General features: G+C 39.2%; 1 protein-coding gene across 9 annotated transcripts in view; it reads right to left on the bottom strand.

Annotated features, from left to right (window-relative positions):
• The window catches only part of NAV2 (neuron navigator 2), a 391,388-nt gene that overhangs the window by 34,713 nt on the left and 341,918 nt on the right, over positions 1 to 14,757 (bottom strand). For 3 of the 9 annotated variants that reach the window (XM_027732440.2, XM_027732428.2, XM_027732432.2), the window contains 7 exons: positions 12,995 to 13,286; positions 11,383 to 12,085; positions 7,603 to 8,070; positions 6,573 to 6,638; positions 5,309 to 5,353; positions 2,872 to 3,032; positions 964 to 1,152 (listed from right to left, as the gene is read on the bottom strand). In XM_027732440.2, the coding sequence (XP_027588241.2) occupies positions 964 to 1,152; positions 2,872 to 3,032; positions 5,309 to 5,353; positions 6,573 to 6,638; positions 7,603 to 8,070; positions 11,383 to 12,085; positions 12,995 to 13,286 (1,924 nt within the window). Of the gene's footprint in view, positions 1 to 954; positions 1,153 to 2,871; positions 3,033 to 5,308; positions 5,354 to 6,572; positions 6,654 to 7,602; positions 8,071 to 11,382; positions 12,086 to 12,994; positions 13,287 to 14,757 lie in introns of all 9 variants that reach the window. The other 6 variants (XM_039385983.1, XM_039385980.1, XM_039385979.1 and 3 more) reach the window with 5 other exon arrangements.

The following is a 14,757-nucleotide window of genomic DNA, read 5'->3' as shown; positions in this document are numbered from 1 at the left end:
ATAAGGTCACCTGATCAGCAGCAACCAAACTAAGCATTCATTTATACGTTTTTCTTATTATATTGACATGGGTTCTTTTTATTCAGTATGATTACCTATTTCAAAAGATGATGAGGCATTAAAAAGACAAGTCTAGATGCTTTGAAGAACTACTTGGGTCCTTTCTTTGGAAGATGTGTGGTATCAAACTAGGACATTCAGCAGAAATAAAAAGACAGTCTGAGTACAGATTAAATACTGGGAAAATGACTGGGATAGAAACAGTCTGACTAACACCACTTATGTTATATTATAAGCAGAAGTGTAGAGGTGCAAGTTTAGGAGAATACCCCTATTGATGGAACACTAATGTGCTGACTCTAAGCATGAACTTTCCATTTTGAAATTGCTAAAAATGCAGCACAGGATTGTTTAAACAATTTCTTGAACAGTCATGGTCTAGGTACAACACTCATTTCCTGTGTCTGGCCAGAACAATCACTGAACGAACACCATCATTCTCTCTGGTGACCAGTGACAGGACTCGAGGGAATGGCCTGAAGCTGAGTCAGGGGAGGGTTAGGTTGGATATTAGGGAAAAGTTCTTCACCCAGAGGGTGGTTGGGCACTGGAAGAGGCTCCCCAGAAAAGTGGTCACAGCACCAAGGCTGACAGAGTTGAAGAAGCCTTTGGGCAACGTTTTCAGGCATGGGGTGGGATTCTTGGGGATGTTCTGTTGCAGGGCCAGGAGGCAGACTCAATGATTCCTGTGGTTTTCCTCCAACTCAGCATATTCTGTGATTCTATGATCAGAATAACAATGACTAGGACTTAAGTTTTATTTAACACTGAGAGCTCCACATAGAGAAAGCTGTGCTTTGAAATGACCCCTTATGCTGAACTGAAAAGTGCCCAATTTTCACTTGGTTTATGTAAAAATGCCATCTTCTGATCATTTCCAACACCATCACATACTTTGCTGACCTTCTTCGAAGCCGTCACGGAAGGAGCCAGAGCGGCTCATGGTCCTGCTCTTCTCATCCAGGGACATGGAGCTGTTCCTGAAACGAGTGTCACTGTAGGGGTCGTAGGGACCATCCGCGTTGGAGAGGCTGTGTGTCCGCAGCATGGTGGGGTTTGACAGGCTCATCTGGGCTGCAGTCGTTGGGCTTGCTACAAAGAGAACAATAAACACCAATTTATTTGTGGAACCGCAAATTTTCCTGCAGCTACCAACAAACCTTTTTTCTCCCCCCCCCTCTACTTTAAGACATGAACTTTTGATGTCATGCTCTTCAGGCTTTGTTCTTTTTCTAATTCAATTAATTCAAATAAGAGGTATGCAAATCAAGCTAGTGAATATGAAAACTCAGGTAAACGGGGTCATTTTAAACACAGGGTGATATGTCTATGCTTCCACAAACAAGCTCAGTCAACTCACTAAAACCTCATAGACATGAAATAATTAAGTCTCATTTAATTTGGAACCGTCCTTCCTCCAAAACTAGTCTATACGGAATAGGACTTCTTCAAAGCCTTTAAGTTCTTAGGAAATGACATTTTTCTATGTATTTAAATCACAAATGTAAAGAGCTTTAGTTTCCTAATAGTTGTATATTTAAGAATTGTTTTTTTCCACTATGAGGTCGTAAGAATTGTAAAATATTAATTTTGCCTAAAAAGCCAATACTCTCCCAGCCAGTGTTTAGAGTACAAATTGACTATTCCAATTTCGCATTTTTTAAAAGAACTTTTGGGCTAAAATTATGCCTGTTATTGACTCAGAATTAATAGACTTGTGGGAAAAAAGAGAACAACAAAATCACTGTTCAGCTGGCAGGTTCCTCTTGGTGTGCTGTCATTGCTTGTTTCTATATACACTAGCAACTGATACAGACTATTGCAGAAGACAGAATAATTCGGCTTACAGGTGATCAACTTTCATATCAACATTTGCTCTTAAATTAAATGCAATGACCCCTCTTGACTCCAATATCGTCAAACTCTCTTCTTAAGAACACAGAAAAACATATTTCCTTTTTTTTTTTCTGGACTAAATTTCTCTTTGTAGCCAAGTAGTTTCTGAAGCTAATTAATATAAATAATCTCCAACCCTCTGCATAAAGAGTTAATTTTCTGGGCCAGTGGCAACACTTTTTTGTTATTTTCTTTGACTTTCATGAATTTTCCTGACAGTTTGTTAGATGTTTGCAATGTCATTACACTGTGTGTATATTCAGCTGACATTTTGCTAAGTGTCAGTTTATTTAAAACTGTTTATCGAATGTGTTTCTTTCAAGCACACTCAAAGAAAGGCTTTAAACCATCATTACTGCAACTCCAAACTACACTAGAAATAAGTGACTGTGCAAGCTGCTGCAAATACACACAACAGAAGAAGTTCATAAACACAGGCTTAACTATTTTGCATATAATTATTATATACAAAGTAGTTATTATATAGAAGTTATAATAAACAATATATTTATTTTAAAAACACATACAAAGATAAAATATCAAACCAATGAGACTGGTACATACAGTAAGTAATATGCTTGGATTTTACAGCATTATTACTATACAGGTGAGCAACAATTTAGGTCTTTTAAGCACCCCAATGTGTGACATTAACAAACAGCTCCACTGAATAGCTCACAATTTATATTAAGGAATCCGATTACTCCCAGAGAAGTAGTTTTAAAGCTACTACAAGTATGGCACCTTTGGGCATACAAGATAATAACGCCAATTAGTCACACTCATTTCAATGAAAGCACTTCCTGAGGTTGAATGTGGGACTTGGAGCTGCTGAAAGAAAATTACATTGTGTAACAGGCTGTTTTCAAGACATACAATGTATTGCTATGATTATTCAAACAGATAATTATTCACCAAGCTGAGAGAAGTTAAATCTAGTTCCAGAAGGTGATGTTATGCTGGATCCAGATGAAAATGGAGAATTGCCAGCAGTATCCTGCAGTCCTCCTGCTGAATGGGACCGCAGCCATTCTTTTGCATCTTCCTGACTACGGAGTTGGGAGGATGGAGTATACCTGCAAAAACAGACAGGTCTTTCACAATGAACTTTTATATTTATTTAATTTAAAAAAAAAAATACACCTAAACAACCATGAAATGTCACAAGACTTGAGGAGGTAGAAAGGGAAAGAAAAATGGAAGAATCCTCATATGAAATTCAAGGATTAAAATGATAAAAACCCAACAGAATTCTGAATTAAGGAGCTGCTCCAAGCTGTTCTAAGCTGTTTCTAATTCATTTCACCTCTGTTTGGGAAAAAACCCAACCCACACACTTCTTTCCTATGGCATCAGTAGTAAAACTAGACTGACCCAAAAGTTACAGACAGAAGTTGTGCAGTGTAGCACTGCAGAATAAAATATAGTGTGTATTATGCATGTATGATTTAAAAATAAAACCATAACTTGGAAAACCTTTCCTTAGGCTATGCCAGAATTCTATCACTATTTTAATATTTTGGTACATCTCTAAGATTAGCTGACATTTTGTGATATTATAACCAACTTCAAGTCAACAAAACCATTATCAATTTTTTTCTCAACAAGCTGTGACCCGATAATTCATATTCCAGAGATATTCATATAGAGGACTGTGGAGGTGCATCCCATTTAGTTCAAACCTAACAGCATTAAATCATCCCAAAGGAGACTATGTTTAGACTTTTCTGAAGGGAAAGAAAACAGCAGAAACTTTGTCTATGCCAACATCAATGGCAAAACACCCGCTGGCTTCAGCCTAAGCAAAGTTTCAAATCTGCTTGATTTATTGTGTATATGCCTGAAAAATAGGTATGTTAGGACAGGTGTTACGCGAGCTACGTGATAGGGAACAGGCATCAACAGCAAGAGCAACGTGGAAACACTTGTCTGCTGATGGAATTCAGTGTCTGTCTCAGGCTGTGCCAGTGGCTTTGCATAAATATTTATGAGTTACTAGCTCTCCTTCCAAAAACTAAACACTTGGAGCTGATATTATCTATTTAATTAATTTGATTCCCTCCAACTAAATACCCTACAGTAAGATATCACTTATTAAGACTATTTTAAATCAATGGGAACACTACAATAATTAAAAAATTCAAACTACTTTCAAAAAATACATTCATTCTTCTGCTTATGTCTCAACACTTCAGTGAAGTCCCTGACAATCTGCATCTCTTAAACTCTGCATATCAATCAGTTTATTAAGAAAGGGGGTTTACAGTCATTTTACTTTAACACACTAAGGATTTTTTTTTCCCCAGCATTAATACCTACCTCTTCAGCACTCAAATGTTTTGGTCTTAAAAGAGATTCTTTATTTACTAGAGACATACCAGAGAATCACAGAAACATTTTAAACAAGTTGCCATTTTAAGAAAGGCTTTTAGCACGCGGTTTCAGGGGACAAGGCTGTTGTGAAGAACAATATGTATAGCACAGGATAAATCTCAGCTGTAATTTCAAGGTATCACCTCAGTGATCCCAGAAGCTGCATTCAGCAATTCTGAATCTGCAATTTCCTAAACTGTCAAAGATGCCTTCTGTAAATTCTGTAACACTTAGAGCATTTAATTAATATAACTAATGTTTGTTATCTGGCTAGGATTGCTTGTACCAGTAGACAAATATTTTTTTATGCTATAAAAATAAACACCTTACAGATACACGAGAAGACAATTGCTGAAAGTTTGGTTGAGGATTTTTTTTGTTCTTTTCTAGAAGAGTAGAAGCTATGTCTAAAGACCTACATATTTAGGTATTCTGAAGCAAATTTTATTTTTTAATTAATATATCCATTTTCAGCGTAAAAGGTTTGGCATGACCTTGTAAACCTTCTTTATTTGTATATCAACACCAAGGTTCCCAGGTTTAAAAAGATCTCAAGTCATTCCATGGAATAGCCATAGAAAATGCAAAATTATGGTTTTCAAGACAAGCCCAGGGATGGTTTAAGATGCTTTTCACCAATTCAGCCAGCAAAAGCCACAGTTCTTGCTCAAGTAGAGAAGCAACTAGATGAAAAAAGCAGAGAAGCAACTAGATAAAAAAGCGCAGTCGTCAATTACCTTCTTTGAGGATTAAAGAAACAGAGAAAGAAAGAAAGAAAGAGAAAGAAAGAAAAAGAAAGAAAAGAAAGAAAGAGAAAGAAAAAAAAGAAAGAAGGAAAGAAAGAAAGAAAGAAAAAGTGAGAAAGAGTATTGTTGCCACCTCTTGCAAACTGCAACCATCACCACCAGCCACAAGAGAAACACAAAGCAAACTCCAAAGCCACCACAAAAGCTGTTAAACCATGTGGAAACACCAATACCTGAGTCCCTTCTTAGGCAAAGTGTTCCTATCAAGATGTGGGTCGCTGCAGAAAAGTTAAAAGAAAAGAACTTCAGAGAAGAACAAAAGGGAAGGAATAAGATCAGGACGAAGGACGTACAAACATCTGCATCACCTTTTCAGAGGAAAAGGTGCTGAGGCCTCCCTACAGAAACATGCACAGATCTCCTTACCCAGGTGGGGTTTGCACAAACATGCAGCTGGTACCATGCCAATGAACCACATCTGCTCACAACCTCATTTCACTGTTTCTCCTACCCACAATGAACAAAATTGGCTCTTTAAATGTCAAATGGGTGTCTAAAAACAGGCTTTTCAGGAGGCTATTGGTAAAAACTGATGAGAATCTTCAAGTCCAAACCACCTTCCTATCATTTCTTTCAGCAGACACCACTGAGGGAATGCAGTTAATTACTGTCACAGCTGCAACGTACGGAAGTACTGAGCCCAGACTGTTTAAATTTCCAAACCTTAGATTAAATTCCATTAGCAGAATAAAATGGACTTATTAGTTGCCCAAAACTCAACTATTTCAGTTTATGTTTTTACAACTGATGAACTTGTTACTGAGTAGAATCTGTTAATTTATTTTGAAAGAAAATATCCACATGCTTAAGTAAATTAATTAAATGACAACCCTTATGGCTAAATTACAGTATAGTACTGATAAAATTACATCAACAAGCAGAAGTGAACTAGAATGTTTAGATTTGTGTCAGCTTTTTCTAACTTTAGCATTCATCTCTACAAGGATGAATGTATCTAAGTCCCTGGAAAACACTCGTAAGCCAAACTGCAATAAAAGACTGACAACACTGAATGACACAGGGACTTCACGACAAAAAGGACAGGCCAGAAAGGCAGTGGGAAAAAGCAGCATGCCAGAGGAATGCTGAAATGCTAGTGAGAGTTTAGATTCATAGGAAAGAAAAAAAGGGCTTGATTTTCAAATTGCCTTTGGCAAAGGAATGAAGTGTGTGTGGGTAATACCCCCCCACAATCCAAAAGATGTTCCCAGAAACAAGAGCAACACCAAAAACATGCCAACTCTGCCGTTCTCCAGATTGATTTGGGTAGACAGATGGGGTGTTTGAGGGACTCTCACTGGCATGTCTTTGTGTCAGTTCACACCTGAATGATGAACACAGCAGAGCACTCAACTGAGCACAGTCTGGCACGAAACAATTTGCTTCAGCAACAAAACCTACAGCCTTGAGCGTACTCCTGTCCTGAGACAGCATTACCTGTCCTGTCTCCTGGGCAAAGTATTTCGGCAGAATTTGGGGCTAGCAGCAGGGGAAGAAAGAGGGCTAGAAGAATCAGTCCAACAAGACAGAAAACAAGAGAAGGAATATTAGAATGAAAAGATGAAAGAACAGAAAGGAGTTATAATAAAACAAAACCAGAAAACCGAACTCTCAGAACATTATATTCAGGTGTAATTTTCTCCACTGAGATGCAACTACAAAAATTTTGCTACCTGAATTCATAATTACACATCAGGATGCAGCTGATTTCCAATGCTACGAGAGGTCCCTCAGAGACCATGTATTGCCTAGTTTACTCTCATGTCAGCTCAATGAGCCACCAATACAGCTCTGATGCTGAAAAACCAGCCCTGTTCCCTCCTCCCTGCTCAGCCTCTTCCCAGCTCCTACTCTGTGTTCACACAAATCTGAAACTGATCTGTCTGAAATACAATTCAGGTGATCATTTTTCACTTGGATCCAGCTTGCAATTGGATTCACCAAGCATTCACATGAATGCATGAACTGAAACACTGTAGGGAGCAGCTGGAGATGGGACAGGACAACAAGGAGAGGCTGAGAAGGGATCAAATGGCTAAGGAGATGGGGACTTCTCTTTTCAGCATCACCTCCAGAGCTCCATCAAATGTGATAAACAAGAAGTTTAACAGGAAACAGTTGACTTTTCAAATCAAAATGATAATAACAATGGAAAGTATTTTAATATCACTATCAGATCAATTAACAGGAGATCTTTGGAAGGATAACATAGGATGCAAAATTCAAATATTAGGTATCATATGGTAGTAAAAAAAAGGTGTCACAATGGCTACCACAGCAAATTAAAAACCTCACCTGAACCCATCCTCTTGCTCTGAACTGGGGTCCTTGCCTGGAATGGCTTCTCTGTATGTCCTAGCAATACCATTCTGTATTACCTTGTAAGAAGCCTTACTTGATTTGCCAGGGCTTCATTCCCGTTTGAGACACATACAATCACTGGGAAACAAGAGAAAAACCAACTAACCTTTCAGACAATGTAGTCTTAACACTGTTGGTTCGGACAAAGGGAGTCAGAGAATCATCTTTAGAGGCTGGAATCAAGCCACCGGAGGAGTTATGGCTCAGCCCACCTCCACTGCTCAGGGAGATGTCAATGGATTCACAGCTGGTGTGAAGGCTGCTGACAGACTGGTATCCAATGCCATCCTTGCTAACGGCAGAAGAGCTACTCGCGTTGGTACCCCACGTTAAACTGTTGGAAGGAGCTGAGTGTGCTGAACTGGGACTAGAAGCCAGTGGAGACTGGTTCAGATCTGTGTTTTTACTATAGAGAGGACTGCTGCCCCCACTGCTCAGCACACCACTGCCAGATGGGGAATCAAGGTTACCCTGTTGGTTCATGGTAGCATGAGGATTGGAGATGACTACCGAGTTTTTCATATTTTCAGCTGTTGTGATGGGAACTTGTTTACTAGGTTTGCCACCAAAAAGTCTGTAAAAAAAAGACAACATGAAAAATACATAAAATGGAATATTAAGTCTGGGGATATTTTATATCTAGACCATATATCTTCTTAGCTCCAGAAAACCAACATTAAGTACAGGATCCTACATTGGACAAATGCAACTATAAATTTATAATCTCCTTGTGTTCACTGTCCCTTCAATAAAGCCCAGAGGCAATTACAATAGCTTCAAATATCTTAGGTCTGTCTTCTCTGAATCATCAAATACAACTTTCACAAAGCTAAAATACAGCTTCACAGAACTAAAATACAGTCATATCATCTTCTGCTCCTTAAGGAAGAGGGATACCAGAGAAACACTGCATTGATCAATCCATAATGGAATAGTAGAACCTGAAAGCTTGTTGACCAGGCAAATTCTGTGCAAATCACCAAATGCTCTGCACAGAAGCAGCATTTGCTGGGATGCAACAAGAATAATATGTATTCATATCAAAGGTAGGTTTGTTTCATTCCATGAGCCAAGCTGGCTGGAAACTTTTTTTAGTGGAGAACGAGATGTTAACTGCTTTTTGGCATCTGGAACTGGCTCAGTAAAAAACTAGTTGAGTTCCAGAACTCAGAGAGGGAGGGGATATAGTCAGCATAGCTGGAGGAGGCTGACTGGGATGCAGCTGCATTGCCAAGGAAGGAGACACTTCAATTCCCTCACTAATAGTCAATGGGAAAGTTCTCAGAAGTGCAAAAGTGTCTTAGAGTAAACTTGCTTAAGACTAGGTTATCAATCATTCCAAAATCAATCTTCAAAATTAGGAAGGAAGTGTATCTTTCACTTCAGGTTCAAACATCCATTCCAAAATGTTGCTTCTGCTTCTGCCACTTCGCTCCTGTAACTGCCTTTGGAACCTTAGTTTTTCTCACATATACCTACATGGATTTGCTTTTTTAACCATTCACTGAGGAGTAATGGGGATGAAATCTTCCAAGGGGGTATCTATCAGACTGTAGCCCTCAGAACAGAGAACCACAGCACTTCTATATGTGTGTTCCTAAAGACTTATGGTGGGTGTGCACCAGGCAGAACTTTCTCTGCTTTCGAGTTTGCCCAGGTTGTACAACACATGGACACTAAGTCACTTCGTCCAACACATCCCAGAAACACAGGTCATGGGGCAGAGCTACAGCACATGTGGAGCAAGCCCAGTGATGCCCAGAGGCACTCACTGTCTGTATTGCATGGGTGCTCCCTGCAGCTCCAAGCTACCTGTGAAGGCTGCCTGGAACACATCCTTTCTGGGTGGCTGCTACTGCACACTTGATACAAGGCACCTGGATAACACTTCAAAGTGCCAGAGGGCAGGTTTAGATTAGACATAAGGAAGAAATCCTTCCCTGTGAGGGTGGTCAGGCCCTGGCACAGGTTGCTGAGGGAAGCTGTGGATGCCCCATCCCTGGAAATGTCCAAGACCAGGTTGTACAGGGCTTGGAGCAACCCGGTCTAATGGAAGGTGTTCCTGCCCATGGCAGAGGGGTGGAATGAGATGAACTTCATGGTCCCTTCCAACCCAAACCGTTCTGTGATTCTATTGCCTTAAGCAGCAATACCAGCTTAGGGTATTCCTGTTCCTATGCCAGAGCATACAACCTCTTCAGCTGCATTGGGAAAACTCTTAGAGATATGATCCCAGAGCTTAAAAACACCCAGCTACCCCCGCAACAGTTTGCAAACTGTTTTTAAGCTACACAGTCTTTCCTGTTTACGACAGCATGGAAGTTACATATATTCGCAGACTTATAGGTAAATCCGTATCTTTACAAAGGTATGGATTCTAATTCATTGGATAACACAAAAAAATTACAGGGCCAAAAGGAAATATGCAAAAACCAAAAACTCATCATAACTGACCATGAAAATTAAGCTCAAAATCATCTTCACTGTCATTCCAGAAAGCAGCAAAAAGCATACGAGGCCCAATTCAGGTCTGACACATTTTAACACATGACAACTTAAGAGAGGCTGGTGAAAATTCAAATGTGAAATTGTAAATCAAATGAGAAAATAGTTAAATTGAGCCTACGTGTGTTCTCTTTGAAGTTTCATGTATTTCTAATGTAGTATTTCAAGTACACAGTCAGCAATGTGGCTTTCCAGTAATAAAAAAATTCCCAGTCAAATTTCTATCAATGTGCCTGAGGCTTGAACACTGAAAATCTGCATTTGTCATGGGCTATACTATAGAAATGAAAGGCCTATTGGAGTTTTTAAGTAGCCATTGATGAAAATTGCCTGTTCTAAGGGACATGGCTTATTTATTGATAACCAGGAACAAAATAAAGTATCTTGAATTATCCTCACACAGGCTCTTCAAATAAAACCACCCATCTAAAAACAGTTTACAGCGTTAGCTTAAGCTGCCATCACAGCCATTATGCTTGCACTGGTGCTTCAGATGGAATGTGGCTTTCTCACATCACTGGAAGCAGGATGATGTAGCATAACCATATGGGTATTATGGGTGTCAAGACAGAATGAAATGCAAAACACTGCAACTTGAAACAGACAAGCTACTCAATGTCAAATTCAATTGAGAAATAATATTAACAGAACTTTTCACCAGTATTGAGGCTTTGATGTACACTGCATCAACAAATTAATTCCTCACCAACTACATGCTAGTGCTAAAATAATGTATGGGCTACCCTTGGAGAAATAGAAGACAGATAGGATTTTTGTTCAATAAATAGTATTAAAATAACAAAATTTAACCCAGCTTAGACAGTAACTTTATTTAGGGTTCTTCTATACAGGCTAAAATGTTGAGTCTTGCAACATACTGGCCTAATCCACACAACTAGAAGATTGCTTTAGGTGAATCTAAGCATGGCAGGCCAAATTATGCCACTGTCATCAAGAAAATCTGAGATAACTCTCCCATTGTCAGTTTATCCTTTGATCCACCATTGGAGGTTTGTTACATACACATTGGTGCAAGAATTCTTCAGTAACCTTCAGGTAAGAAAACCCTTATTCCTGTGATATCTGCATGGATAAAAGCCTTCAGAGGTATGACCTTTGTAACAAAGAGACTCAAGTCACAAATGGCAAACTTTCTGCCAGATAGGTTTGGGTTTTTTCCCAAAAGTTAAATTTTTGCTGCTGTTGTGTGACAGCCTGAGTATTCACAACACTGGCCAACCTGTTTGTGTGAAATTAAGTGTAAATCCAAAGGACACTAAATAGTAAGTGCTCCGCAAAACACAGACAGGCCTGGCTGGGAGAGTCCTGCTCATTCAGCTCCCACTAACACCATTGCACAACCAAGGAATTCGTTGCCTACCTGCGCAAAGTGGGAGAGGCCACATCGGGGTACTTGACTCCTTGCTGGTGGGTACTCTGAGCTCCGCTAGAGGCAGTCTGTGATGCAGGGTTCACTTTAACTGAATTACATGAGGCCACGCTTTCGTTGTCAGACGAAATCCCTTTCTCTTTATCAGTCTGATTGACTAATCCTGGCAGAGAGTTTCCAAGGATCACCTTGGCAGGCTCTCTCATTTTAGGGACAGGCAGCCCAGCTGATTTGCTGCTTATGTTGGAGTCTATGCTACTTGTGCTAGATCTATTCCCAGCTCCACTTCTGCTACTGGATTTACTGGGCCGGGGTAAACTACGATACTGAAGATTGGTTCGTGCACTAAGTGCTAAGTAGCCATCATCCTGGTTCTGGGAGCCATCAACACTAGTCTTCCGACCAGTGGTCCTACCCATGAGTCCAGACGACTTTGGGATTTTTCCCAAGGTAGCCGATCTACTGGTGAGAGTTGCCCCACTGGCAGTGATTATAGTCATGCCTACGGCTGACCCACTCTGTTTCTTAAATCCAAATGTATTAGCATTAGCAGCAGTTGTTCTAGAGTTACTTGTGGGAAGCTTTTTGGATTCATCACCACTGCTGCGTCCTGCATCTGATGGGGAACGTTTAACATGTCCAGCTTTAGGAGATAGTCTACCCTTTTCTGATACCTTGGCGTCATCAGTTTTCCCTACAAAAATAGAAAAAGAATTCTAATATTTAATGACTTGAAAACATCAAGCAAATGATGAAACTCAAAGCAGCATGAAAAGCAAAAGCGTGTTAGCCACCAGAGTGTGGTTCAAAGTTATGATCTAGTCTGCACTGAACTTACATGCCACTCCAGTGAGTTATGCATGCAGACTTGCCAGAGAAAATATGTGGTGTCTTTGCCCTCAAGAATATGAAAAGCAGAACAGTCTTTACGTAATAGTGACAGATAAGAAAAAAAGTTTCCCTATGTAGCTATCACAGATTGATCACTTTTATCATTAGAGAGAAGTAGTGTTAGGCTGTTAGTATAATTTTCCTAAAAGGCATTGTTCAAGAAAGTATCTAACTTCAACTTTTTCATATACAATTTTATGCACATCCAAATAAGAGGAGAGGTATTAAATTATATTACTCAATTATGGAAACTCAATCAATTTTCATTCACACATCCGCAAGTGATAAAATCATTAATACACTTACAAGAAAAGCCAGAAATTATGTTTAGCATAAATGAACATGCTTGTTTAGTATAGTGGGGGGGAAATCTCCTCAACCACGTGTACTCTATGCTCTTAGTTAACAGTGACTTCAAAAACTAAAAATATATTATTTATTCTTCACATGGCAGTACTGTGCCCAATAAATAGCTTGGCTTAAGACTGGAGTTGTCATGAAAACAACTTGCATGGTGTACTAATCTGAAATACTCATTTTCACATGAACAGAAATAGAAATGTGGACATACGAGATGCTGCATAGGTTAAAGCAATGCCTAAAAATACAGACAGGATTACCTGAAGTTCAGGTTCTGCCTCTGCAAAGGATTTAAACTGTTTTCATACTGAACACACTTTTTGGCTTGTTTATGTCTTACGCCTTTTCTCACCTGTTCCAGGTGTCTTTAATGTGCCTGAGGTGGTTGAAGGTTTAGGCCTTGGTGTGGTAATGCCAACCTGAGCTGACATGCCCCGTCGCCAGGAGCCCGTCTGTGAAATAACAGTGTTCTTCCTACCAGAAGTGCTTTTATCAGACTCATCTGACACATCAGAGGGATTCCGCCTCCATTTAGATCCTGGCTCCATTTTTATGCCGCTATCAGATCCTCCATCTGATTTCTTGACTTCATCACTGGACCATAAGGAATTCCGCTCAACTTGGGAATGCTTTTCTGCATCAGTCTAGGACAGATAAGGAATTGCAAGACAACCTTCAGAGCAGGTCTTTCTTTTAAGAAGTTTCATAAATAAGAAGCATCAAACTGAATAATCAACTCAGCAGTCATCTCTGCATAACATGCCTTTGATGAAGAAACGTCAGAGCAAGAAGTGAACCCCAGCAATGACATATTTTTTTTTAATCTGTTTGGGATAAAAATACAAAAAACCCTCACAACATTCATGTCCCTTGGAATAAATAAAGGGAGAAAAGACCCCAAACCTAAACAAAAATAGGAAAAAAACCCCCACTAGATTTATAAAGGACACATTCAGCTCCACGACTTTTATAATCCTCCATCTCAAATTTCTGACTAACCCTTTTACTGCAATGCCAAAAAAGCGTTACAAACCTGTGCAGCCAGCTTTCCTTTGTTCCTGCTGCTTTCCTATCTCTTGTCTGGCAATCTGATCTCCAGAGCATGAGGAGGCAGCTTTTGGAACAGATTTGAAGATGTGGAATGCTGTTAATTCTAACCTAACATAGTAGAAGAACACCCAGGAACTGAAGATAAATGAATCCCCCAAAATTTTCTAACAATACTCAAGACTAACTTAAATACATTACTTATCCTAGTTTTTAATCTATATGCAACTCTTACAAGCCTGTTTTTTCTCCCTATTCTTTGCACAGACTGATTGTGCCACCAGCCTCTTATGGAGAATTTTGCAAAGCTCAGTGTCAAATAGAAAAATTTCTCATTAGCAAATCTTTGCCAAATTCTCAGAAATGTTTAAATTAAATCTATTAACCTATATATATATATATTCCCCATACATTAGCATTTCCTATTGGTAATGATTGCTCTTTCAGAATTCTACTTCTCCTACTTCAAATGCTGTTAATTAAATCTGTCAAATTTGGTAACACCACAACAAGCTATTTTGTGATCAGGCACAAATGACAAATATCCACACATTTGACCCCGACCCAGTGAAAATTCATAGTTGAAGTGTTCTCCAACCATTGTAACACCATGGGAGACTAACAATTCCACACTTGATCGTGCAGCTCCCAAGTAGGAGCTGATGAAAGTTGGTCAGGTGCTGAGTGCCATCTGTGCCCTGCAGCCTCAGCAGAAGATGAATGTGCTCAGAACTCTGCAGTAGTCAAAAGGTATAATTTACATAAAAGGAAATTATTTTACATATCCCAAAGCATTATAAAGCTCACAGCCTTTATTCCTTTTGGATAATCAGAAAAACACAGCACAAGAAAGGCTGCAAGATCATTTACTGTGCCTTCAGCAAAATGCTCTTTTATTTTTAAGTTCCTAAAACATGTTTTAAGTTTATGGCTTTTCTTTTCCTACCAGATCACACCATTAATATTAAAGAATTTAGAGGAATTTGGTTGCATTTCCTCTGCTTTTTACTGTAATTACTTTTTTTTTAAAGCCTGAAAAACTAGTTAAGCAATCAGTATGTGAAAGCT

Source organism: Pipra filicauda, unplaced genomic scaffold (assembly GCF_003945595.2).
Source record: "Pipra filicauda isolate LSUMZ 115617 unplaced genomic scaffold, ASM394559v2 scaffold45_size4122338_pilon, whole genome shotgun sequence".
Lineage (NCBI taxonomy): Eukaryota > Metazoa > Chordata > Aves > Passeriformes > Pipridae > Pipra > Pipra filicauda.
The sequence above is the reverse complement of the archived record's forward strand: the minus strand, read 5'-3'. Positions and strand labels throughout refer to the sequence as shown.